The sequence below is a fragment of the Ranitomeya variabilis genome, chromosome 2 (genome assembly GCF_051348905.1).
Source record: "Ranitomeya variabilis isolate aRanVar5 chromosome 2, aRanVar5.hap1, whole genome shotgun sequence".
NCBI lineage: Eukaryota > Metazoa > Chordata > Amphibia > Anura > Dendrobatidae > Ranitomeya > Ranitomeya variabilis.
The window spans coordinates 567278485-567305783 of record NC_135233.1 but is presented as its reverse complement, the minus strand read 5'-3'; the positions used below and the strand labels follow the sequence as shown (position 1 = coordinate 567305783).

At 44.5% G+C, this 27299-nt stretch overlaps 1 protein-coding gene across 1 annotated transcript in view; it reads left to right on the top strand.

Annotated features, from left to right (window-relative positions):
- The window catches only part of HEATR3 (HEAT repeat containing 3), a 29844-nt gene extending 5305 nt beyond the window's left edge, over positions 1 to 24539 (top strand). The window contains exons 4-15 of the mRNA XM_077288225.1: positions 4551 to 4663; positions 5505 to 5614; positions 5704 to 5844; positions 6189 to 6469; positions 6877 to 6967; positions 8368 to 8522; positions 9173 to 9255; positions 9870 to 10006; positions 10902 to 10990; positions 11315 to 11458; positions 12109 to 12285; positions 22401 to 24539. Of these exons, the coding sequence (XP_077144340.1) occupies positions 4551 to 4663; positions 5505 to 5614; positions 5704 to 5844; positions 6189 to 6469; positions 6877 to 6967; positions 8368 to 8522; positions 9173 to 9255; positions 9870 to 10006; positions 10902 to 10990; positions 11315 to 11458; positions 12109 to 12285; positions 22401 to 22529 (1650 nt within the window). The 3' untranslated portion in view covers positions 22530 to 24539. The remainder of the gene's footprint in view (positions 1 to 4550; positions 4664 to 5504; positions 5615 to 5703; positions 5845 to 6188; positions 6470 to 6876; positions 6968 to 8367; positions 8523 to 9172; positions 9256 to 9869; positions 10007 to 10901; positions 10991 to 11314; positions 11459 to 12108; positions 12286 to 22400) is intronic.
- Positions 24540 to 27299: the final 2760 nt, after the last annotated feature.

The window sequence follows — 27299 nt, the reverse complement described above, 5'->3', positions numbered from 1 at the left end:
TGACCAGTATGCCCTGGTCTTAAGGGTACATGACCAGTATGCCCTGGTCTTAAGGGTACATGACCAGTATGCCCTGGTCTTAAGGGTACATGACCAGTATGCCCTGGTCTTAAGGGTACATGACCAGTATGCCCTGGTCTTAAAGGTACATGACCCGTATGCCCTGGTCTTAAAGGTACATGACCAGTATGCCCTGGTCTTAAAGGTACATGACCAGTATGCCCTGGGCTTAAAGGTACATGACCAGTATGCCCTGGGCTTAAAGGTACATGACCAGTATGCCCTGGGCTTCAGACACATGACCAGTATGCCCTGGGCTTCAGACACATGACCAGCATGCCCTGGTCTTAAAGCCCCATGACCAGTAGGCCCTGGTTCTTAAAGGCACATGACCATTTAAAGGTACATAAACAGTAGGCCCCCCTAAAGGCACAAGACCAGTATTCCCTAGTCTTAAAGGCGCCTGACCAGTATTTACTGGTCTTAAGAGCACATCATTAATCCGAAGCTGGTCACCCTATCTGAGCTCTGGAGCCTTCCGCCACTCATCCCCTAACCGCAACCCATGGTTTTCTCGGACCAAGAGATTGAATCCCTCGGTGAACCCTCTGTGGCTCGGAGTGCTCGCAGGACCGAGATACATGGTCTCTCTCCTACATGGGAGCCGTCGGCTAGCAGGGGCCGCAAGGTTTCTAGAAAAACGTACAGGCGCCTAGAAAACGGAAGTTTTCAGTTCCTGACCTCTCCCCTATGATTGGTTGAGAACAACGCTGAATATGGATCGCATATTGCCTTGAATTGCCAGAGCTTCAGAAAAGGAGGGACTCTCCTATTTATACCATCAACATTGATGAACGATTCACTGGACAGAAGCCTCTAAGTAGGTTGCCATACCTGGTCTGATTTTTATGGGCGTCGGGTCCTTTTTTAAGGGCACCGATTCCCCCCACATCTTCAACAGACGAACACATGCAGCGTCGCCTCCATGTATCCTCTTCTGCATCCAGGCCTAATGCCAGACAACCTGCTCTGTCCACCCGGGGACCTCAACTCTGGGGATGTACAGAGGCACACGTTTTTGGCGTCCGAGCACCCCCCCTTTGTATCACCACTATTTAGCGGATGATGCAAGAAAGCGGACGATTCCTCTCCACGTCCCTGTTAAGAGGATGGTGGATCGAGGGTTCCTAATTTTCTACTCTGCACGACGATGGCAAGAGACCTGCTGGTTGCAGCCCCGCATTCTGCCACTTGGCAGACTAACCGGGTAGAATTTCTTATGGTATACCAACCAGTATCCCTGCCCGATGTATTATCAATTAAAATACCACAGATGGTCGGATAGCAAATCTGATTCGTTCCGTCTCGTGTTTTCGGATTCAGTGCTCTACCCTTCTTTAGCCGCCACATGATGTTGCTTGACCAATAGTCTCCTGGTCAGAGACCTTATCTACATCGATTCAAATCACATCTTCTGAGTGGGAGACTAACAAGGGATCGTATCTTTTCTACAGACCCAACCAGCAGTGGAAGCGTTGTCCAGGACAGTCTGGATCTAAGGGATCTTGGTTTCAAGAAGGAGGGAATGAAGAATAAGACCTTTCCTGGACCTCAAACTTCTAACAACCTTTGACAAGGTCCTCCTTTTTCAGATGGAGTTTCCTCCGCTCAGCCATTACTTCAACAGAAAAAAAAAAAAAGTGGAGTTTTCTAGCATCCATCGACATTCGGGATTCTTACCCTCACATGCCTATTTTTTCCCCTCTACAATAATCTCTTCGCCTTTCCATTCGCGAACAGCATTTTCAGGTCACGACCTTGTCCTTCAGCCTAGCTACCGCACCAGAGTGGTCGCATGGATCATAGCGGTTGTCATGTACTTCTTGCACCCTAGAAGCATGGTCGTCCTTCCCTATTTGGTCGACTTTCTAGCCGCTCTTCCAGGACTGCGCTGAGTCGTCTATATCACTTGCAATACCTTCTCACTTGGGCTGGCAGTTAAACTTGGACAAGTTTTTTCCTCATTCCCAGCCCAGCAGATCCTTTTGGAGGATGATCCTGCACAAAAAGGATCTTGAGTCATGGTCGTGACTTTTCAACAAGAAGCTCGTGCACTTAGTCTCTCATTCCCGCCGTTCATTCAACTCGCTAGGACGGTTCTGGGGAAAAAGACGACAATGGAGGCAGTTTCTTTCGCTCCGCTCGTTTTCAGTCAGTCAATCAGGTTTTCAAAGGGCAGTCTCTAGCTCCTTTCTCATCTGGAGCCTTCTCCTGGTCCAATGGTTATTAAGGACTACCAATTCCAGTCTTCTTCTCCCGATCATTGCACTGGGGATCCGAACGGTACAGCTAATCCTACAGCAGGTCTACTGCCTTCAAGCGGGTCAACCATCCGTCTTCAGTTGGATAACGCCACGGCTGCGCTGTACGTCAACCATCTGGCAGGTACCCACAGTCAAGCGCCATGGCCGAGGTACCTCGCACTCTCTGATGGGCCGAGATCTATCACTCCGTGATCTCAGCAGTACATATCCCTGGAGTAGAACACTGGGCGGCAGACATATTCAGCCGTCAGGGTTTCTCCTCAAGTGAGTGGGAACTTCACTCGGAAGTCTTCCATCAGATCTGCCTTCACTGGAGTTCTCCAGATGTAGGTCGGATGGCGTCCAAATTGATCACTAATGTACTCCAGTTCATGGTTTGACCTCGAAATCCATGACCATCGCAGTGCATGCTCGTTTTCTTCCATGGTACCAATTTCCATAACCCCTCTTCCACTACTTCTGAGATCTTTTTAGAAGCAGAAAAGGCCCCAGTGATCCCGGGAGACCCACACTGACAATGTCAGGTTCTCTCGCTTGCAGTACTAGTATTTTGTCCGGCTTATTGCGACAAAACTGCAAATATGGAATTTCTTGCAGAGAGTCTTCACCCGTAGCCTTTTCTCTTCCGCGTACCGTTAGATCTGTGGGACCTTAATGGTCCTGGGGATCTTATAGTAGACTCCTTTTTTGACCCGGACAGATTTTACTATCAGGGATGGTCGCTCCCCTTATTTCTCTGCGTACCTGTCGTCCTGAGGAGTCTTCAGAGCTCGCCACTCTGTTCTTTCACACTTTTTTCCTCATCACCATCAAGGCTAGGTTTCCCTCAGGCCGTCTCCTTTCCCTCGATGCCAAGGTAGTATTGTGTTCCCACTGTTGCAGGGGCATCGTCCTCTCATCTCTTTCGGCTCTAGTCCACACAACGGAATGGGTTCTCCATGATCTGGAAGAAGTATATACTCTGAGTGGGTACGTATCGAGGACGGCGTCCTTCCGAAGGTTGGACACTTTACTTGGGCTTCTCGCGGGTAAGTAGGCTTCCTGACGGTCACAGGATGGGTTTAGCCGTTTCATTGGCCATGTTAGCCTGGTGGATTCTTTTCACCATCCAGGAGTCCTTCCATGCTAGACGTCAACCTATCTCCCTGTCTGAGGGCTCTAGGTACCAGACGTCAGCAAGCACGACCGCAAGCTTGCGAATTCCTCCATTCCGCATGCATTCTTGAAGCACTATAATTCACACACTTCCACAGATGTCAGTCTGGGCAGGCGGACTCTGCAGGCCGCGGTTACGCACTTGTAAGTAGCGGTTACACCGGCCTGATCTGATGTTGTCCCCACCCAGGGACTGCTTTGGGACGTCCCATGGTCTGTGTCCCCCAATGAGGCGAAGGAGAAATAGGGATTTTTGTGTACTGACCGTAAAATCCTTTTCTCCGAGCCAATCATTGGGGGACACAGCTCCCTCCCTATTATTAGTTTGTGCTTGTTTTTTGTATAATTTTACATGCTATTCTCTCATATGTAATGTGACATGCTATACGCTCATATGTTATTGATCTCCTACTGCTTTTGCACCGAACTGGTTAGCTGTGAACCAGCAGGAGGGTGTATACTGCAGGGGAGGAGCTAACTTTCTTTGTTTTCACTTAGTGTCAGCCTCCTAGTGGCAGCAGCATACACCATGGTCTGTGTCCCCCAATGATTGGCTCGGAGAAAAGGATTTTACGGTGAGTACACAAAAATCCCTATTTTTACATAATAATATTATATATAACATTATCCAGCTCGGAAAGTTATGACACTTGGCAAATAACCCCAAAAAAACTAATGAAACTCTAATGGTAAAAACTGACCAAACTCCAAAACATTTATGAAACCTGGACCATTTAAGTGTGAAGAAATCAGTGACATCTGAATGAGCCCTTAGTGAGACCCAGGTGCTGAGCGGACCCATCGCTGCCAGCGTCTGTACTCCAAATGATTACGTTCTGATAGACTCCTGCCCCTCAAGTCCGACCCCTGTGTGTTACTATTGCTTTGGGTATGCACTGTGGCAGGACACTACCTGTCCCTTCTGAATTTGGCTCACAAGCCAGCATCGTCTTAGGACCACTGGCGTAGTCCGATATTCTTTCACTTTCCATGTTACAATGTGAAGAGTTGCCAGACCCCCCTCCCTGGGAGGTGACTGACTGCTGCTTTCTGTCTGATGTTTTGGTGCAGTGTGCCATCAGCTTAGACGCAAACTTGGAGCCGGCAACAAACAGTAAAGACTTGACCAAAAACCAAGTTGAAGATATTGCAACCCAAGCTGTGAATATTCTGTGGAACGTCTGGTGAGTGGATCTGTTTATTCAGCGTCCCTAGAATGGTGATAATGGTAGTGACGCAGTAGCTCAGACCCCAATACCTTACTACACAGGCGGAAAGGCGAGAGCCTAGCAGATCACTAGTGACCCAGCCTGTGTATGTGGGGCCCGTCTCCACAGCAGTTTACTTGTGCTTGTCCCTGCACGTCTATCAATAACGTGTCTATCCAGCCTGTGATTTCTCAAATTCCACCATGTGTCCTCCTTGGTATGTTGAGGAGTGTAGGTTTGGTAACTGTGTGCATTAGGATCAGGTGGTTGCACCCCGGACTGTGTGCGTTAGAATTTAGGCGGGTGCACCCCGGACTGTGTGCGTTAGCATTAGCCGGGTGCACCCCGGACTGTGTGCGTTAGCATTAGCCGGGTGCACCCCGGACTGTGTGCGTTAGCATTAGGCGGGTGCACCCCGGACTGTGTGCGTTAGCATTAGGCGGGTGCACCCCGGACTGTGTGCGTTAGCATTAGGCGGGTGCACCCCGGACTGTGTGCGTTAGCATTAGGCGGGTGCACCCCGGACTGTGTGCGTTAGCATTAGGCGGGTGCACCCCGGACTGTACGCCACATCTGCAGTGAGAATCCTTAGCAGAAACTGACTTGCTGCAGATCTGACACCACTCCACAGGTGAATTTCCACTTAATATTTTTTTCCCTCAGTACGTGGATGATATTTATCACAATTGCAGGATGAATTATGCATTGTGCAGCGCAAGGTTTGGGTGTAGACGTAAGTCCCATGTCACCTGATCGGACTGCACTGCTCCGTTATCAATAACTGCATGCGCTTTTATTTCCCCCATATCTGTCACAGTGAAAGTAACAGTAAGGCTTTGACGATCTTTAACAAAGAAAACTGTGTGGAGATTGTTATCCGCTGCTTAAGCAAGTTCCCAAGCAACTTGGAGCTGTCAGTGTCGGCAGGTGAGTCCGGTCAGGTCTATGGGAAACATTTTTCTTCCTTTTTGATTGATTTTTTTTTTTTCTGTCTTTCTGAAAACGTTCCTCCACAGCTTACTGCCTGCAGACGGTTACAGAAGATAATCCGGAGCTTCTGGCCTCTCTCCATGCTTCTGCTCTGCAGATGTTGGAGAACGTGCTGATGACTCCTGCCACAACCATGGAGATGAGACTGCTGCAGACATTAATCGCAGGTTAGAAAAGGTGTGGAGGGCGATGTAACTTGGGTCTGTACAATATACGTCCATTCTCGCCCTGATTATTAGAGTGACCCTCACCGGTATCCCCCACCTCTTCGACATCTAGATGCTTTAAAAGGGTTTCTGATCATTAGGGATCTTTGGTAGATCAGGAGGATGGGAATCCTGTGTCCCCTATTAGTCATGCATGTGCATTGTTCCATTTATTGTCTATAGAACTAATGGAGATAGTGCTGTACTTGGTTATCTGCCATCTTTAGTCCTCTAGAATGGAGCAGAGGTTGGACCCGAGACCCCTGCACTCTTTGCCCCCAACGATCACCTATTCTATGTTGCAGGTACCGTGTGGAACATCAAAGACCGGATCCCTTCTTGCAGCCAGGCCGACTCCATCAATGCCATGTTAAGGATCCTAGCAGAAGTCCTCTCCCAGGACGCAGGGCAGTTTATTATACAGATGAAAGACGCAGAATCCATTCGCCTGAAGGCTGCGGCCACCGAATCCGACCTGGAAGAGGCCACATCAAGTCTGGAAGAATCCTCTCCGAATGAGGACGAAGGGATGGGAGATGGCACTGCCAGAGAGCAGAATCGGGATAATTTCTCAGACTTGGTCCCAGTACGTTCCATTGCATGTTCCTGCGTGGTGTGTGAGACCTCTCCATAATGTCTGGTACAGTCCTTTAGGTTTTGTTAGGACATTTTATTAGGTTTTAAGAGGGTTTCTGCCAATTTTGTGAACATTAACCTGATCAAAAGTGGGGCACGCGGTCTGACGGCACTGATTGGACAGTGTCACATATCCACCCTGTTGTCAGTTCCTTTATTTATTTCCAGGAGGAATGCCGGAGGAAGAGATCTAAGAACTGCACAATACTTTATGCAGTTTTTTACTAAAGCCGACATATAAGGAGAGCCGGGAGGTCCCTTTGATAAAACTGACTTTTGTGATATCTACCTGTACGTCTACGCTTTATTTTCCCCAACTAATTTGCTCATACAATGGGTTCTGTTTTATTTTGTTAGGTGTCACATGAAGAACTTAGACAAGCGTCTTTCCTACTGGTGGCTCAGAAATCTGCGCTGGAGATGATCGTGAACATGTGCTGTAGTGATGGTCAGTGAATAAGGAACAAGTGCATGATTCTGAATCCTGTATGAATAGATCATCAGTCCAGGATAGGGACCACTGCTCTGTTCATGGTCTATGGGACTGTGTGGAATGAGAGAGCCTGGCTTAATCCAGTAGACCATAGACTATGAGCAGAACCGCAGTGCCGATGGGGAGCCACAGTGCCCTGTTCTTTGGATTGGTGGGTTTTCAGAACCTAATTATCATCCCATGTAACTGTTCCTTTTTTTTTTTTAATTGACTTAGCTCTTTAATATATGCCCTAATCATTTAATCTTCCACTTGAAATCGGGCTGCATAAGAGCATAAACTGCTCCCCAGTATGATCCACACAAACTAGATGAATGCTACACAGGGCTCCCTGAAAACAGAAAAAAAAAATGATCAGAGCTTAAAAATGCAGATTGTTCTCTGGTAAAACGAAGAGTTGTCCACTCTTGTAAAGATTATGAATTCTTTAGAGCATCCAAGCACCGAGCTTATTAAGGTTTTTAACTTTTGCCAAAAGTGTGCACATAATAGGGAAAAAAAGGTACAAAATCAACTAACATGTGAAATTGGAAATGTTTGCACTCTGCAGACAAGCAATGGATGCCCATCGTCAGATTTAGACTATAGTGTGAACAGGTTTTTTCATTTTTGTCTTATGTTTCTTTTAAATTTTGAGTTGTGAGCTCGGATTTCTAAAAAGCAATTGCGAAGTTAGGGAATAGGCAGCGAGATGATCAAGGGGGAAAGCGTCGTAAATCCAAGAAGCCCTGTAGGAGACCTCAGGGGGACCATTCTTGATGTCACAAATGTCACCTTCCCTTCTCCAAGATATAACCCCCAATTTGACCCCTCGTTATTCTAATGTGCAAAACATTAGTAGGCTGTGCTGTAATAGTATAGACATTAAATGGGCATTGGTATTTCCACAAACTTTGCATAAATCAATAGCCCAAGTGCATATAAGAAAAATTATCATCAATCTTACGAGAAACAAATCTGCTTCTTCCTCCAGTTCTCTCTCTCCTGATCTCACCATTCACTGTAAACCAACCTGCCAGTAAATGAAGTCCCCTTCTAGATTGACATAAATCGCTGCCTATTGATGACCGGGTTTGTACAGATTGATTGGCAGAACCTCCATCGTAGTCTGATGAGAGCCACCTCCTGGCATCCACGGCTCTTCTTCTGATTTGCTGGCCTGACCCATGTTATCATTGTGGGGTGATGTATATGTGACATTGCACCAGGCCAGCTAATCAAAAGAAGAGAGATGGATGCCGGGAGGTAGGAGGCGGTTCTCAGGGCTCCTGTCTGACAGCCATAGATTATGACCTGGGTCAATGTGCCTCATTTGTACTATGGTGTGCACTAACGACAGCATACATGTCTTCCAGAGCCATCTGATGATGAATGGGAGGAACTTTCTAGCAGCGACGAGAGCGAACTGGGTCTAGAAAAATCAATAGCGGACGGAGGCGAGCTTATGTCACCGCTGTGCCTGTCTGCTGAAGTCCACTCTGCTCTCCTGAACCACACCATCCCAAAAAAGGTGCCGGCTAAAATAGTGTGCATGTAGTCTCCAGCACTCTGATCCCACGAGACATAACCAGCCAGTTGTTACTCAGCCTTAACTCTTGGGCTCCTCACACTGCGCTTTTATCCACGTTCTTTGGTCATTTTTGTCTGAACCCCCCCTAAAAATAAAAACGGGATTCTGTCGTATGCGCCAACGGGGCCTTAGACTGTAATGTGCCAACAGAGTGAACATGTGCTATGATGTAATCATTTTTTGGGCTTGTACGTCTACTGGAGGCGGACACTCAGACGTAGTCTACTCTAGTAGGCATGCACGCCCAGAAATGATGGAAAATAGTGCACACGTTGACTATGTTGGCACCATTCTAGTCCATGGCCCCGTCACTGTATATGTCCAAATTCTGTTTTGCACGGGGTTTGTCAGTAAGCCCCAACAGGATCACTGAACATGAGCAAGAACGCAGTGTGAAAGCACCTTCAGCCCTATGGGGCCAGAACACACCTTGTACGGTGACTGTAATATCACTTTCATTTAAGATTTTATATATTCTAGCTTTTTTTTCTTATTTTTCCCTTAATAATGGTAACCTGTTCTTACGCACTAATAGTAAAATGGCTTAAGATCTATACATATTTCTTTTTTTTTTTTTTTGTGCCCGTTAGGTGCTTGAAAAAACTCGTTTCCCAGATGATGCTGCTTTACAACTATGTAGACGCCACTCCGCATGGAAACCATTAATTACAAAGTAATTTTGTTTTTTCTTTTAGGGTTTGGATGGGAAAAGTGTCAGTTTCTATGAAAATATTGGTTGTCTGTACTGTAATGTTTATTAGTGTCATTTCGACAAACTTTCGATTAATCAATAGTGCAGACAAGAATGTTTGTAATATTGGAGAAATCCTGTTTTTCTCCACTTATGAGCCATCTTACGAGTCACTCTGAAAAACAACTAGAATTTGCCTTGGTCAAAACAAAGGTCTATCACTGAGGGATCAGGCTGCAGCTGACTGTTGAGGTGTATGGAGAGGAGACTAAGCTGCTGTGTCTATGTACATATAGCGGTATCTTTATAGACGCAGGGCTCTCTCATGTCTGTGGGCGCTGTGTATGGGAATGATCTCCGCAGCTTGCCTTCACCTTCCAGCTCAGTGACGACAGAGAACTATAGAGCGGATACAAGCCATATAAAGGGCAGAATTAGCTTCTCCCCATATACACACAGGACAGGTACGCTTCCAGAGCTGATCCCACAATATTTTAGCTTTTATCTGGACGGTAACTGATGGACGAAGCCATGGAGTCCTGCAGCGTTTTCCCCAGTGATGCATATGAGTAGTAAAGTGTCTTCTCTGTATCTAGGATGTCCACCGTCCAGCACAGAGCCCTGACCTGCCTGCACAACATCTTGTCTATGGTGGACACTGAGTGTTTAGGAGGAGCGTCCGCACTCCAGGAGCTCGCTCAGCATCTTTCACAGTTGGTCTTCACTCAAACAGGTTTGTTAAGAAGTTTTGTGAAGGGGTTGATTGGGATGATAAAAACATGGCTGGCTTTGCCCAAAAACAGCGATGCCGGTCTACCGCTAGCGTGTGATATTGAAGTGAATGTTGCAGAGCTGCAATACGAAACATAAACTGTAGACAGGTGTGACACTCTTTATGGAAGAAGGAAGCCATGTTTTTCTTCTCCCTTTTAAAGGGGTTGTTCAATGAAAATGAGTTATCATGTATCCACAGAGCAGCATAACTTGCTGGTGGTTGGGACCCTCACAGATCGGCGCTTATACCCCCTTTAGAATGGAGCTCAACCTCTTCATTTTCCAGAAGGGGCTTGTACACTTTTTCCACCTGCCACATAGAGAATGAATGAAGCGTCTTCCAGGTGTCCGATCTGCTCCATTTTATAATGATCCCAGTGGTCGGACCGCCACCGATCAGTAAGTTATAGCCTGTCTAGCAGCCCTAGGGCAAGAGGTGATCCTAACAAGATGGCAGACATGAAATTCTTGATTAGGCCCAAGAAACATGGCTGCAGTGTGGACTGTATCTTACCGCTGACATACTGACAAAGGGTGGGCTTGTCTTCAGAGGTGGCTCCATCCCAGGGCAGTACCTGTGCACCGCAGATCAAGAGGGGTTACATGGATTGTCTGTTGATCATAGCTCTGCCATGAATGCACGCAGATAACAAGTGGGATAAAAAGAAATAGCAGTTGTGGTGACCGGTGCATAACTTGTGGTGGTGGAAAACAAATCTTTATTCCCCTTCCTCACCAGAAATAGCGCCACTTCTGCCCAGTTATTGCAGCTGAGGCTCATTACAGTAAGACTCCGCCATATGTCAGTCTTTAGTGCTGATGTTCATTCATTTTCTGTATGTCTGTTTCATTAGATGGCCCAAAACAGGAAGAATTTTTAGAGGCCGCGTCCAGCGCAGTGCGGGCATTACTGCAGACAATGGCATCCAAGGGAATACCACAGGTAATAGTCTGTTCTACCAAACGGATGAAAAACGGGCCTTAGACAAAATAGAAATATTTCCAGGGTTGTCATGGTTTATAATATTGATGATGAGTTGTTTGGATAGGTCAAAGCTAGATGTCTGACACCCAGCCCCCTGACCGATCAGCAGTTGTTGGCTCATAGTATTACACATCAGCTGCCATGTATCTGAATAGGAGCTGATAAGAAAATTGGTGGGGAGGGGGCTGTTGGACCCCTACCGGTCTGATATTGATGACCTGTCATGACCTCACCCCTTTAATGTCCTCATTTCTAGTTTGGGAATTCTTTTGTTTCTTGCAGTGTATGACCCCAGAGCAGGTAATGAGCTTCGCTGACGCCTGTGTGCAGAGCAGTAACGCCAGTACCAGGGTGAACGCAGTCAGCGTCATCGGTGTCACTGGCAGCGTGCTGGCAAAGGGCGACAACACGGCTGACACACTGAAGGTACACTACAGTGACCATTTTGCAGACTTCTTTACTTGTCCATATTGTTTTTGCAATTTCCGGTCTGATCCCGTGACATAAACTAACAGCATCAATGGCTTCCATCCTGCTGCTAGTTCAGGTCACAATGGGGCTGGAGATAAGGAGGCAAAGTCATCAGCTCGTGTGCATCTGTCATAAGGACTCCTTTCTGGGACTGTGTATACAGATACCCGCTGAAGGGCCAGGACAACCTACATATATACAGCTGCTACAGAGGCCAATAATTTTTGGACAGCTCCATTATAAAGCAGACCTATAATACCGCCCTGTGCATGCATTCATTCATTCATTCATTCATTCTTTCATTCATGACAGTGCAATAAAATCCGTTTTCTTATAAGTGTCAGTTATGATACCTGATGTTCTCGTGTCAAACACTGCGGCCATCTTTTGAGCATTGGCAGATTTCTGATGGGATCGACATCTACAGTCTCCTTCTGCCATATTAACACCTGTGGAAACTACACGTAGCTCATAATGTTGCAGGAACTCCTCTATTGGCACGTCTGAGACTTACTGCCCTGTCTTGTTCCATCATATAATGGATTTCTGGACTTTTATAAGTGTAGACTTAATGGCTAAATACAATTTATTTTTATTATTTCCAGCTGATTGGAAACTTCCTCCTTGGAGTTGCAACAAATGATTTTTCCTTGGTAGTATTTGGAGGGGCTCTAGATGCAATCTTCGATGTGTTCGCTGATGGTGATGAGTCGGAGAAAGCTGCGGTGGAGATAAAGTTACTCCAAGCTCTTAAAAAAATCCAACCGGCTTTCAAATCAAAGGTACGAGCTTCAGATGAATGTGTATGTACGGGGACTTGTATTGTCTGCCAGGCATTTCTTACCTTGTACTTTCTCGAATACCTTTATTCTCTGTATAGCTTAAACCAGGCAGTTATGCTGCAGTATCTCCATCAGCAGCAACACAGACCTTGCACTGCAGTTTGGATATTCATTGTGGGTTTCACCCATAGCAATGGATAGTGTGGAAAAACTGCATTAAAATCTGCACTGAGGCTCTGTTCACACTAGTGCAGTACTCTGCGACTGTTTGTCACAATCCCCCCCCCCCCCCAAAACAGGATTCTTGCAGACAGAGCCAGTCATTTAAATGAAACCAACAGTCGCTTTGGACACTATGTGGCCTCTACCGGTGTTGGAGGAATAGTGCACCATAAATTAGCACAAGAACATCTTTGAATGCTTTTTTTTTTTTTTTTGCTTCTGTCATAAACGATTATTTGATAGTCTTTGTTGTTGGGTGTCCCAGAGCATCATACCCTCAGTGGGCGCTCAAACTAAGGGGCAGGATTGCTCAGTTTGATCGACAGAGGTCTCTAAATAGTGACCACCACATATTAATATTACTTAATGGGCTATAGCATGATTAAGCTTTAATTTTTTTTATTCTGTAAGTCAGCGGATTTAGTGTCCATGCAGCAATGAGGCAGTGACCTGAGGAAGCTCCACTTAAACATCTTTTATTTTCAAAACTCTAAAAATAAAGGCTAACATTATCCTCCGAATCACAGCCAGGACATCCATATCAAACTGTTACCGTGGGCGACTGCACCGCCGTATCACTCTTGGGTGCATCAATAGCTCTGCTTTCTCTGGTTCTGGCCTGTGTTCAGTCTCACACAGACCTGTCCTGTGCAGAGCCTTCTGCACTGCTGCTTGCAAACATAACACTGACCTACCCAAACCTGAAAGCTTAAATGGGAATCATGGACATGGGACAAACCCAAGACCTGGAGTGGAGGGAGAGATCCATCCCACTACCATCCTACAGATCTATCCAAAAATAAAAGCCCATGTCAGGTTTTTCTAAATCTGACAAATAGTTTGACTAAATCCACACTCTTATATTCTGCATTGAAACCAAAGCTGTGCCTCACAACACCTTTTTAGAGGGGTCAAATTCATTTTGGAATTTATTCAGTTACTAGCTGTACTACCCAGCTTCGCCCGGGTTAATGACTGCTGTTAGCAAAATAGAATGTGTTAACAAAAATTTATTCTGCACACAAAAACCACAAAACAAATAGATAGAAATGTAATTATTAAAAGGCAAAAACTAGGCTAATAGAAGCATTTCACAACATATATTAGCTTTGTTATACTGAGAATGTCTTTGTTGTCTATATTAACCAATCAGAGCTCAGGTTAATTAACTGTAGCAAAATAGAAGCTGAGCTGTGATTGGTTGCTATTGGCAGCCTGATAAATCCCCAGCCAACAGGAAGCCCTCCCCCTGGCAGTATATATTAGCTCACACATACACATAATAGACAGGTCATGTGACTGACAGCTGCCGTATTTCCTATATGGTACATTTGTTGCTCTTGTAGCTGCTTATTAATCAGATTTTTATTTTTGAAGGATACCAGACTTGTGTGTGTTTTAGGGCGAGTTTCAGGTGTCAAGTTGTGTGTGTTGAGTTGCGTGTGGTGACATGCATGTAGCGACTTTTGTGAGATGAGTTTTGTGTGGCGACATGCGTGTAGCAACATTTTGTGTGTCGAGTTGCATGTGACAGGTTAGTGTAGCAAGTTGTGTGCAGCAAGATTTGTGCATGGCGAGTTTTGCGCGTGGCGAGTTTTATGTGTGGTGCGTTTTGAGTATGTGCAAGTTTTGTGTGAGGCAACTTTTGCATGTGGTGCAACTTTTGTACATGTGGCAATTTTTCTGTGTGTGCAAGTTTTGCATGAGGTGAGTTTTGCACGTGTGGCGAGTTTTGCGTGAGCCTAGTTTTGCATATGGCGAGTTTTGCATGTAGCGAGTTTTGCGAGTTTTGAGTGGTGACTTTTGTGTTTCGACTTTTATGTGGCGAGGTTGGTGTGTGTGTGGTGAAATGTGTGCTGAGGGTCGTATATGTGTTCAAGCACGTGGTAGTGTGTGGCGCATTTTGTGTTTGTGTTCATATCCCCGTGTGTGGTGAGTATCCCATGTCGGGGCCCCACCTTAGCAACTGTACGGTATATACTCTTTGGCGCCATCGCTCTCATTCTTTAAGTCCCCATTGTTCACATCTGGCAGCTGTCAATTTTCCTCCAACACTTTTCCCTTCACTTTTTCCCCATTATGTAGATAGGGGCAAAATTGTTTGGTGAATTGGAAAGCGCGGGGTTAAAATTTCACCTCACAACATAGCCTATGACGCTCTCGGGGTCCAGACGTGTGACTGTGCAAAATTTTGTGGCTGTAGCTGCGACGGTGCAGATGCCAATCCCGGACATGCATGCATGCATGCATGCATGCATACATACATACATACATACATACATACATACATACATACATACATACATACATACATACACACATACATACATACACACATACACACATACATACATACATACATACACACATTCAGCTTTATATATTAGATATACCTGTATGTAATCTCCTGTATATAGTATATACCTGTGTGTCATCTCACCTATATATAGTATATATCTGTGTGTCATCTCCTCCTGTATATAGTATATACCTGTATGTCATCTCCTCCTATACATAGCATATACCTGTATGTCATCTCCTCCTGTATATACTATATACCTGTAGGTAATCTGCTCCTGTATATAGTATATACCTGTGTGTCATCTCCTCCTGTATGTAGTATGTACCTGTATGTCATCTCATCCTCTATATAGTATATACCTGTGTCATCTCTCCTGTATATAGTATATATCTGTGTGTCATCTCCTCCTGTATATAGTATATACCTGTGTCATCTCCCCTGTAAATAGTATATACCTGTGTGTCATCTCCTCCTGTATATAGTATATATCTGTATGTCATCTCCTCCTGTATTAGCCCTCGTTCACACGTTATTTGGTCAGTATTTTTACCTCAGTATTTGTAAGCTAAAATGGCAGCCTGATAAATCCCCAGCCAACAGTAAGCCCACCCCCTGGCAGTATATATTAGCTCACACATACACATAATAGACTGGTCATGTGACTGACAGCTGCCGGATTCCTATATGGTACATTTGTTGCTCTTGTAGTTTGTCTGCTTATTAATCAGATTTTTATTTTTGAAGGATAATACCAGACTTGTGTGTGTTTTAGGGCGAGTTTCGTGTGTCATGTTGTGTGTGTTGAGTTGCGTGTGGCGACATGCATGTAGGGACTTTTGTGAGATGAGTTTTGTGTGGCGACATGCGTGTAGCAACTTTTTGTGTGTCGAGTTGCATGTGACAGGTTAGTGTAGCAAGTTGTGTGCAGCAAGTTTTGCGCGTGGCGAGTTTTGTGTGGTGCCTTTTGAGTATGTGCAAGTTTTGTGTGAGGCAACTTTTGCATGTGTTGCAACTTTTGTGCATGTGGCAATTTTTCTGCGTGTGCAAGTTTTGCGTGTGGCAAGTTTTCCATGAGGTGAGTTTTGCACGTGTGGAGAGTTTTGCGCGTGGCGAGTTTTGAACGGCGACTTTTGTGTTTCTACTTTTATGTGGCGAGGTTGGTGTATGTGTGGTGAAATGTGCGCTGAGGGTGGTATATGTGTTCGAGCACGTGGTAGTGTGTGGCGCATTTTGTGTGTGTGTTCATATCCCCGTGGTGGTGTGGTGATTATCCCATGTTGGGGCCCCACCTAAGCAACTGTACAGTATATACTCTTTGGCGCCATCGCTCTCATTCTTTAAGTCCCCCTTGTTCACATCTGGCAGCTGTTAATTTGCCTCCAACACTTTTCCTTTCATTTTTTCCCCATTATGTAGATAGGGGCAAAATTGTTTGGTGAATTGGAAAGCGCGGGGTTAAAATTTCACCTCACAACATAGCCTATGACGCTCTCGGGGTCCAGACGTGTGACTGTGCAAAATTTTGTGGCTGTAGCTGCGACGGTTCAGATGCCAATCCCGGACATACATACATACATACATACATACATACATACATACATACATACATACATACATACATACATACATACATACATACATACATACATACATACATACATACATACATACATACATACATACATACATCTATCTTTATATATTAGATTCCATATCCATTGGCTAGAGGACAACTTACCGATCACTGATGGTCCAAAAACTGGGACCCCGAACGATCCTGAAAACCACAACAATATTGTGACTAGAGTGGTGGTCGATCATGTGCACTGCCTATCCAATCCATTCTTAATGGGACCACGGGAGATAGGAGTGGATGTGTGCTTGATCGACCAGTGCTCCAATCACACATGTTCTCAGGATGGGTGAGGGCCCTAGTGTTCGGACGCCAAGCAATCGGGAAGTAATCTTTTGTCCCATGGATGGGCATCAGTTCCAAACCGGAGAATACCCAGTTAAAGGGGGTTTGCCAATTTTCACCAAATGTTTAGAAGAATGTAATTAAGGTCTTGTAGCAAAAATGAATCTAATCACCACGTACAGGGGTTGGACAAAATAATGGAAACACCTAACGTTTTGGCATCATAATCTTCGAACATGTTATAAACATGCAAACCGTGACAATAGGTAATGTTTTGTAGTTGATTATTTGTGTTATGTGATGTGTATGTAAATTAACTGTTAGTTTTGCATAATTGTAAGAACATTGATGAGAACCTGATACCAATGGCAGACCTCTCGGATTTTCAGAGGCCAAATTGTTGGTGCTCGTATGGCAGGTGCTAGTGTAGCAGAAAGTGCCCAAATGCTTGGCGTGTCAAGAGATTCTGTCTCCAAAGTAATGACTGTGTTTGAAAGAGAAGGAAAAACGTCCACAGCAAAGCACAGGTCCGGCTGAAAGTCAAAGTTGACTGAGAGAGACCGTCAGACTCTAAAGCGAATTGTGAGAGAGGGTCGCAAGACCACGGCTCGGAAAATCACTGCTGAGCTCAATGAACACCTAGAGAACCTAGTTTCCACGAAAACTGTTCGTTGGGAGCTGCACAAATCTGGATTCCACGGAAGAGCTGCAATTAGAAAACCGCTGCTCTCAATGACAAATGTTTCCAAGCGTTTAGAGTGGTGTAAAAACCTCCAGAATTGGTCCCTCGAGCAGTGGAAACATGTGATATTCTCAGACAAATCATCGTTTACCCTATTTCCGACCTCCGGCCGAGTGTAGGGTTGGAGACAGCCGAAAGAAGCATTCCATCCTGACTGCCTTCTCCTAACCGTAAAACATGGTGGAGGTTCTGTGATCTGGGGTGCTATTTTGTGGAGATCCGCTGGGCCAATGATATCCCTTCATGGAAGAATTAACAGCTGAGATTATTTAGGCGTTATGGGGTGACCAAGTGCATCCAATGGTTCAAGCACTGTTCCCGGAGGGAAACGCCATCTTTCAGGATGATAATGCACCAATTCATACAGCTAGAATCGTTAAAGCATGACGCGAGGAACATTCTAACAAAGTTGAGCATCTCATCTGGCCCCCACAATCCCCAGACCTCAACATTATTGAGCATTTATGGTTGATTTTAGAGATTTAACCCCTTCACCCCCAAGGGTGGTTTGCACGTTAATGACCGGGCCAATTTTTACAATTCTGACCACTGTCCCTTTATGAGGTTATAACTCTGGAACGCTTCAACGGATCTTGGCGATTCTGACATTGTTTTCTCGTGACATATTGTACTTCATGATAGTGGTAAAATTTCTTTGATATAACTTGCGTTTATTTGTAAAAAAAAACGAATATTTGGTGAAAATTTTGCAATTTTCCAACTTTGAATTTTTATGCCCTTAAATCACAGACATATGTCATGCAAAATACTTAATAAGTAACATTTCCCACATGTCTACTTTACATCAGCACAATTTTGGAACCAAAATTTTTTTTGTGACTGAGTTATAAGGGTTAAAAGTTGACCAGCAATTTCTCATTTTTACAACACCATTTTTTTTTTAGGGACCACATCTCATTTGAAGTCATTTTGAGGGGTCTAAATGATAGAAAATACCCAAGTGTGACACCATTCTAAAAACTGCACCCCTCAAGGTACTCAAAACCACTTTCAAGAAGTTTATTAACCCTTCAGGTGTTTCACAGGAATTTTTGGAATGTTTAAATAAAAATGAACATTTAACTTTTTTTCACACAAAATTTATTTCAGCTCCAATTTGTTTTATTTTACCAAGGGTAACAGGAGAAAATAGACCCCAAAATTTGTTGTACAATTTGTCCTGAGTACGCTGATACCCCATATGTGGGGGTAAACCACTGTTTGGGCGCATGGCAGAGCTCGGAAAGAAAGGAGCGCCATTTGACTTTTCAATGCAAAATTGACTGGAATTGAGATGGGACGCCATGTTGCATTTGGAGAGCCCCTGATGTGCCTAAACATTGAAACCCCCCACAAGTGACACCATTTTGGAAAGTAGACCCCCTAAGGATCTTATCTAGATGTGTGGTGAGCACTTTAACCCAACAAGTGCTTCACAGAAGTTTATAATGCAGAGCCGTAAAAATAAAAAATCATATTTTTTCACAAAAATGATCTTTTCGCCCCCAATTTTTTATTTTCCCAAGGATAAGAAGAAATTGGACCCCAAAAAATGTTGGCCAATTTGTCCTGAGTACGCTGATACCCCATATGTGGGTGTAAACCATTGTTTGGGCGCAGGGCAGAGCTCGGAAGGGAAGGATCGCCATTTGACTTTTCAATGCAAAATTGACTGGAATTGAGATGGGACGCCATGTTGCATTTGGAGAGCCCCTGATGTGCCTAAACATTGAAACCCCCCACAAGTGACACCATTTTGGAAAGTAGACCCCCTAAGGAACTTATCTAGATGTGTTTTGAGAACTTTGAACCCCCAAGTGTTTCACTGCAGTTTATAGCGCAGAGCCGTGAAAATAAATTTTTTTTTTTTTTCACAAAAATGATTTTTAGCCCCCAGTTTTGTATTTTCACAAGGGTATCAGCATAAATTGGACCCCAAAAGTTGTTGTCCAATTTGTCCTGAGTACACTGATACCCCATATGTGGGGGGGAACCACTGTTTGGGCGCATGACAGAGCTTGGAATGGAAGGAGCGCCATTTGGAATGCAGACTTAAATGGATTGGTCTGCAGGCGTCACGTTGCATTTGCAGAGCCCCTGATGTACCCAAACAGTACAAACCCCCCACAAATGACCCCATATCGGAAACTAGACCCCCCAAGGAACTTATCTAGGTGTGTTGTAAACTGTAATGAAACACTTGGGGGTTCAAAGTTCTCACAACGCAGAGCCGTGAAAATAAAAAAAATCTTTTTTTTCCCACAACTTATTTTTTGGCCCCCAGTTTTGTATTTTCCCAAGGGTAGCAGGAGAAATTGGACCCCAAAAGATGATGTCCAATTTGTCCTGAGTACGCTGATACCCCATATGTTGGAGTAAACCCCTGTTTGGGCACACGGGAGAGCTCTGAAGGGAAGGAGCACTGTTTTCCTTTTTCAACGCAGAATTGGCTGGAATTCAGATCGGATGCCATGTCCCGTTTGGAGAGCCCCTGATGTGCCTAAACAGTGGAAATCCCCCAATTATAACTGAAACCCTAATCCAAACACACCCCTTACCCTAATCCCAACAGTAACCCTAACCACTCCTCTAACCCAGACACACCCAACCCTATTCCCAACCGTAGATGTAATCCAAACCCTAACCCTATCTTTAGCCCCAACCCTAGCCCCAACCCTAGCCCCAACCCTAGCCCCTAACCCTTGCCCTAACCCTAATGGGAAAATGGAAATAAATACATTTTTTTATTTTTTTATTTTTCCCTAACTAAGGGGGTGATGAAGGGGGGTTTGATTTACTTTTATAGCGGGTTTTTTAGCGGGTTTTTATGATTGGCAGCCGTCACACACTGAAAGACGCTTTTCATTGCAAAAAATATTTTTTGCGTTACCACATTTTGAGAGCTGTAATTTTTCCATTTTTGAGTCCACAGAGTCATGTGAGATCTTGTTTTTTGCGGGACGAGTTGACGTTTTTATTGGTAACATTTTCGGACACATGACATTTTTTGGTCGCTTTTTATTCCGATTTTTGTGAGGCAGAATGACCAAAAACCAGCTATTCATGAATTTCTTTTGGGGGAGGCGTTTATACCGTTCCGCGTTTGGTAAAATTGATAAAGCAGTTTTATTCATCGGGGTCAGTACGATTACAGCGATATCTCATTTATATCTTTTTTTTATGTTTTGGCGCTTTTATACGATAAAAACTATTTTATAGAAAAAATAATTATTTTGGTATCGCTTTATTCTCAGGACTATAACTTTTTTATTTTTTTGCTGATGATGCTGTGTGGCGGCTCGTTTTTTGTGGGACAAGATGACGTTTTCAGCGGTACCATGGTTATTTAGATCAGTCTTTTTGATCGCGTGTTATTCCATTTTTTGTTTGGCGGTATGATAATAAAGCGTTGTGTTTTGCCTCGTTTTTTTTTTTTTTTTCCTTACGGTGTTTACTGAAGGGGTTAACTAGTGGGGCAGTTTTATAGGTTGGGTCGTTACGGACGCGGCGATACTAAATATGTGTACTTTTATTGTTTTTTTTATTTTATTTAGCTAAAGAAATGTATTTATGGGAATAATATATATATATATTTTTTTTCTTTATTTAGGATATTTTTTTTATTTTATTTTTTTACACACATGTGGGGAATTTTTTTTTTACTTTTTTACTTTGTCCCAGGGGGGGACATTACAGATCATTGATCTGACAGTGTGCATAGCACTCTGTCAGATCGACGATCTGCTGTGCAGGGCTGCAGGCTTACCAAGCGTCTGCTCTGAGCAGATACTCGGTAAGCCACCTCCCTCCCTGCAGGACCCGGATGCCGTGGCCATCTTGGATCCGGGACCTGCGGCGAGGAGGGAGGTAGGAGACCCTCGGAGCAACGCGATCACATCGCGTTGCTCCGGGGGTCTCAGGGAAGCCCGCAGGGAGGCCCCTCCCTGCGCGATGCTTCCCTATACCGCCGGTACACCGCGATCATGTTTGATCGCGGTGTGCCGGGGGTTAATGTGCCGGGGGCGGTCCGTGACCGCTCCTGGCACATAGTGCCGGATGTCAGCTGCGATATGCAGCTGACACCCGGCCGCGCTCCCCCCGTGAGCGCGGCCGATCGGCTATGACGTACTATCCCGTCGAGGGTCAGATAGGCCCAGGTCACCTCGACGGGATAGTACTTCTAAGGTCACAGAGGGGTTAAGATAGACGTCGATTATCATCGCTCAAAGAACTTGTAGGGTGTTTTTACTGCAGAATGGGCTAAAATTCCTTTGGAAACAATTCACACCTTGTATTAATCCATACCTCAGAGAATTGAGGCTGTAATCGCCGCAAAAGGTGGACCTACACCATATGAAACTAACTTTTGTTGATGTTTCCAGGTGTTTCCATTATTTTGTCCAACCCCTGTATGTTCTTCTGCTTCTGTCAAAGCATGCACCGAGTATTGTATGGGGTCTATAGAAAGCCTACCTGGCCACATGTATTTGGAATGATCGTGGGGGGCTCAGAGCTCCTCCTTACATGCAGGGTACGTCAGTGCACATAAAACAATAGAGTGGAGACCCTTTTGTGGTTCTAAGGGCTCATATAGATGTCTGAGCACGGACTGGCCGCAGCGCTCCTCGCCGCTTCATATGAGGCTGACACTCTGGTTGGAGCAGGGCTGTGGAGTCAGAGTTGTGGAGTCGGAGTCTGTGACATGGAAATTGAGGAGTCGGAGATTTGACTTACGGACTCCACAGCCCTGGGTTGGAGGAGCCACCACCAGCCTGCACGTTGTGCTTCGTGCTCAGTCCGGTTTGCACGAGCCCTAACTGTGGATACCTAACTGGTAACAATGACCATTACTCCTTATCAGTCGGATCATATCCATCAGTAGAATTAGAACTGATTTCTTGGTTTTTTTTCACGTATTTTGTGTTTTACAGATTCGTAAAGAAGGTCGAGAGAAATGCAGCACCGACCAGCTATGTGTCCTGGATAACGTGAGGACCAATCTCCGGCGATTTATATCTTACCTGGAAACTGTAGAGAAAAAACATAGAAACCGACATTAAAAGGAAGACTGTAAGCTGTTTCTGTACAATTAAAAAGCCGATTGCACACAGACGGCCGGAAGGGTCTGGAGTCTGGACGTTTCATTTCTTTACTTCCTAGAACTGTGGTCTGTAGATCGGTCCAAAAACTGAATGTAACGTTTGCAACCAAGTCCAAAAATACGTTTCCAGCCAAAGTCCTGTATTGGAAAAACCTGTCAAAGCTTCGTCCTTATGGACTGATTGGCTCTTTTTATGTAGCGGCCTGAAAACTGTCTTTAAAGGTGTTATCCAAGGACTACGATATTGATTGGATAAATAATCCGTGATAGATTGGTGGGCTCTGATACCTGATCTGCTGGCACCAAGAACCACCGGACGTACGTTGTGGTCCAGAACTGCACACCACCGCTCCAGATACTGTGCCGTGGCCTTTCTCAGGTGTGCGTGGAGCTGCGGGACCTGAGGGGATAGTTACTGTGTAATATATAAATCTGAGCGAGAGAAGATTACGTGCTTAAATAGTCAGATCAGAGGAGCACAAATATTTTAGCTAATAGGTGCAGAAAATCCACAACATCAGAAACTCCTCAAATACTCATAGTGGGAACATGAGAGCAGTAAATATAAAGTACAAATAATTAGTAAAATGCTCCAATTTTCCCTGTTCAAAAATAGAGAAATAAATATGTCCGATCTATTAAAACATAAAATAAATTAAACACCAAAATAAGAAAAGAAAAATTGAAACTCTGGAACTATCGGTATTTTCAGTTGCCCCAAAAAGTGATAAAAATTTATGTGTACACACACACTCACACTCGCACACTAAAAAAAAAAAAGAAGCTCATCATGCATCAAACAAGCCCACACAAGTCTCCGGCAATGGAACGACCGTGTGTGCCTCAGAAAATGGCAACACAAATGGATCCTTTTTATTCTTAGAGTTTTATTTTTTTTTTTTAATCAATCAGCCCAACTTTAGAAAATCTGTGACTGCAACTAAATATCTGAACCCTTCTCTGATTAGGCTGAAATCTCTCGTATATGAAAATGTTACCCAAATGAATTCTTAAAGAGAGAGTCTGGTTAAAACAAGTGGTCCCCATTTTATAGGATAAGTGATGTCCCTCCATGAAGCCCGACCACTGCTCCATTCATTGTGTGTAGGGAAGAAGTCAAGCGCTCAGCAGCCCCCTAGAGAATGAATGGTGGTCCAGCATAATAATAATAATTATTTTTATATAGCGTTAACATATTCCGCAGCGCTTTACAGTTTGCACACATTATCATCGCTGTTCCCGATGGGGCTCACAATCTAAATTCTTTATCAGTATGTCTTTGGAATGTGGGAGGAAACCGGAGAACCCGGAGGAAACCCACGCAAACACGGAGAGAACATACAAACTCTTTGCAGATGTTGTCCTTAGTGGGGTTTGAACCCAGGACTCCAGCGCTGCAAGGCTGCTGTGCTAACCACTGCGCCATCGTGCTGCCCAGCATCTGCACTGCCCTCCATGTTCCGCCCATCAATACGGGTCCATTAGTCGGACCTCCACCAATCACCAAGTAGATGGGTGACGGCTTGTTTTAACCCTACAAACCCTTGTTTCTTCACTGGCGATCTATTACTGCAGCCCAAACAGATCACCATTATTCTCTATCGCTCTACGATGAATGTTTTTGCATTTGAACCGTTGTTCTTCTACCTATGATCTCGATCAATTGCAGATTTACGATAGAAAATCCTGGGGGAAAAAAATTAAATGTGCAGCTTATCCAAAAATCAAAATGGGGATTTTTTTTTTTTTCTATAAACTTTAACGATCTACAGCCAAAATGTGGATTTTTAAGTGTTTTATACTGGACTGGTATATATAATATATTACCTCTATACTTCTAATATGCTGGATTTGATCACTTCTGAAACAGCGTTTTTTTTTGCAGATTTTGTATTTTTAATTTTATGATCAGTGTCATGGGATTGATGCAATATGGAAACTATATAAGAATAAAGTTATTTGAGTTGAACCTTTTTTTTTTTTTTGTTTAATTTTTTTTTTTAGTGGGGGTGAAGTGTGGGAGATAATTTAGCAGGTATTGAACATGTAAATCCAGTTTTTTGCTAGTCTTGTAGAAGGGGTAAGGGTGAAAGCGATACTCGCCCTCATCGGTGCCCTCTGGGTGCTGCTTACGGGTTCCGTGGGTGACTGAACTAATCAGAAATCCACATGTACTATCAATTAAAAGAAATCTGTCACAAGCTTTTTATCTATTTCATCAGAGCACCATAAAATAGAGCACAAGACCCTGATTCCAGGGATGTATCACTTATTAGGCTGTGTCATTTCAATACAATCAGTGTTTTATCATCAGGAGATTATCACTGCAGAACTAGGTCTCACGTGCAGGCGATTCCAGCTATCAGTGCAACCCCGCCCCCACCACTGATTGGCAGCTTCCTATGTACACTTTCAGCAAGCTGCCAATCGGCATGGGCGGGGTTATACACAGCTTAACATTTGAGCACTGCTACATCTACCGCAGTTTCTATCACAACTGTCCTCTGCCCACCTGAAACTGATACATCACTGGAATCAGGGTCTCAGCCCCTACATCATGCTATTCTCAGATTTCAGAGCGAAAACCTGCTGACTGTCCCTTTACCTGTTTTTGGTCACCATTCCTCAGGACCGAGGACCATGAAGCCGTCATTCTCTGCTTTGTCCAATCACTTCTTATTTGGGCTAACACTAGTCCCTCTCCTGTAGCATATCTTCATCCCCTGCTATAATAAAGGGGGAATTGTTTTCCAGAGCAGGGGGCTGGTGTAAATGACGGCTTGCCTGAGCTGTTATTAGGGTCCTGTTAAAGGGAATTTGGCCGTGTATGACCTATTAATATGGGCATACAGGTGATAGAAATGTTACACTGGTCCCTCCTGTATGCCTCTGATTGCTGAGAAATGTTACATTCTGTCTTTATGTCGGAAAGCCCAAGGCTGCTGGGAAAAATAAAGTGAATTTCCTCCCAGTATTTAGGCTCTCCATGTGGACGCACTGACTACCTTGGATCCCATGTTAGCTATGTGCAGAGAAAGTAAGCAGGAAGAATGTTAGCTGCCAGAGGGGGAAGGAGACTGATTCATTTCAGCAACACAGATTAGTGTGGATCATGTGATTCCATTAAGAGTCTAATAATTCATATGATCTATGAAAAATAAATATGCATAGTAAAACACATTCATTAAAAAAGAAACCTCAACCACTGTGTATGAAGGTGGCCTTAAACAGAATATCACCAGGTTTTACCAGCATGATGCAGAGCCAGAGACTCCAATTCCAGTGATGTCACTTACTGAGCTGCTTGCTGCAGTTTTCATAAAATCAGTTTTATCACTAAAGGACCTATAAACCTGCTGCGGTATAGTCCTCAATATTAATGAGTTCCCCGCCCGCCACTGATTTGCAGCTTTCTGCCTATGCACAGTGTACACAAAAGCTGCCAATCAGTGGTGTGAATGGGATTCTACACATCTCAGTATTCAGAGTACTGCTACATCTGCACTATAGAGATCTGTGATTGTGTCATAATCACAGCAAGCCCAGTAAGTGACACATTGCTGGAATCAGGGTCTCAACCCCTAAATTAGATGCGGTAGCTAAAAACAGGTGACAGGTTCCCTTTTAAAGAGTAAAATTGAGTTTATATTTTGTAAAATAGTTATTACTAGTTTTCCGTCCGATGGACTCGTGTGAAGGATGGAGCAAATTCCAAGAGCAATCTGATTTCGTTATATGCGTTTGCATACTGAGCTTTTTTTATTCTATACAGTTTTTCTTGGGGATTCCGTTGCCTCTTAAAGTGCGTGTTCACACTGAGTTTTTAAGGAACTGTTGGAACATCGTCCTGTCAAGTGAAAAGTCTGAAAAAGAAACCGGAAAAGTTGCTTCAGAAAAAAGAAACAGATCCACAACTTCCATAGTTTCAGCAGCCAATCACAGCACAGCTTTCATGATAGCAGAGCAGTTTAAAAAATAAAAGCTGGGCTGTGATTGGCTGTCTCTGCCAGCTGTGCTGCATAAGCCTAGTATGGGGGACGCCTTGTCCCAGACCGGCTGTAGGGCAATATACTATAAACTACAGGGACATTTGGGGTAAAAGCCACTGGGACTCCCGAGCGTGCACGGAACCCGGGAGCTATCACGCACTAAGGCTACGTTCACATTTGCGTTGTTGGGCGCAGCGTCGGCGACGCAACGCAAAACGCATGCACAACGCAGTGTTTTGCGACGCATGCGTCCAACGTTACATGAAATTGACACTTCACTTTTTTTTTTATCAAAAAACGCATGCGTCGAACAACGCAGGACGACGCAGGCACTTGCGCCCTATGCGTTTTCCATAGACCCTAATGGTTTTTTTGGCGTATTTACGACGCAAGTGCGATGCATGCGTTTTTTAAAAAAATTAGGCCGCAGGAAAAGGGACTCTAGCCGTTAGGCTAAGTTCACATTTGCGCCTTTGGGCGCAGCGTCGTTGACGCATACCGACGCATGCGTCATGCGCCCCTATCTTTAACATGGGGGACGCATGGACATGCGCCGGTATGCGTTGTACTGCGTTTTACGACGCATGCGTCATATAGACGCACAAGACAGGGCGCAGGGGACGCAACGTTGCGGCTACTTTCACACTAGCGATTACGTCGCAAATCCGTTTTTTGGCCGAAAAAACGGATGCGTCAAAAAAGTGACAAACGTATGCAACGCATACAGCATTTCGACGGAT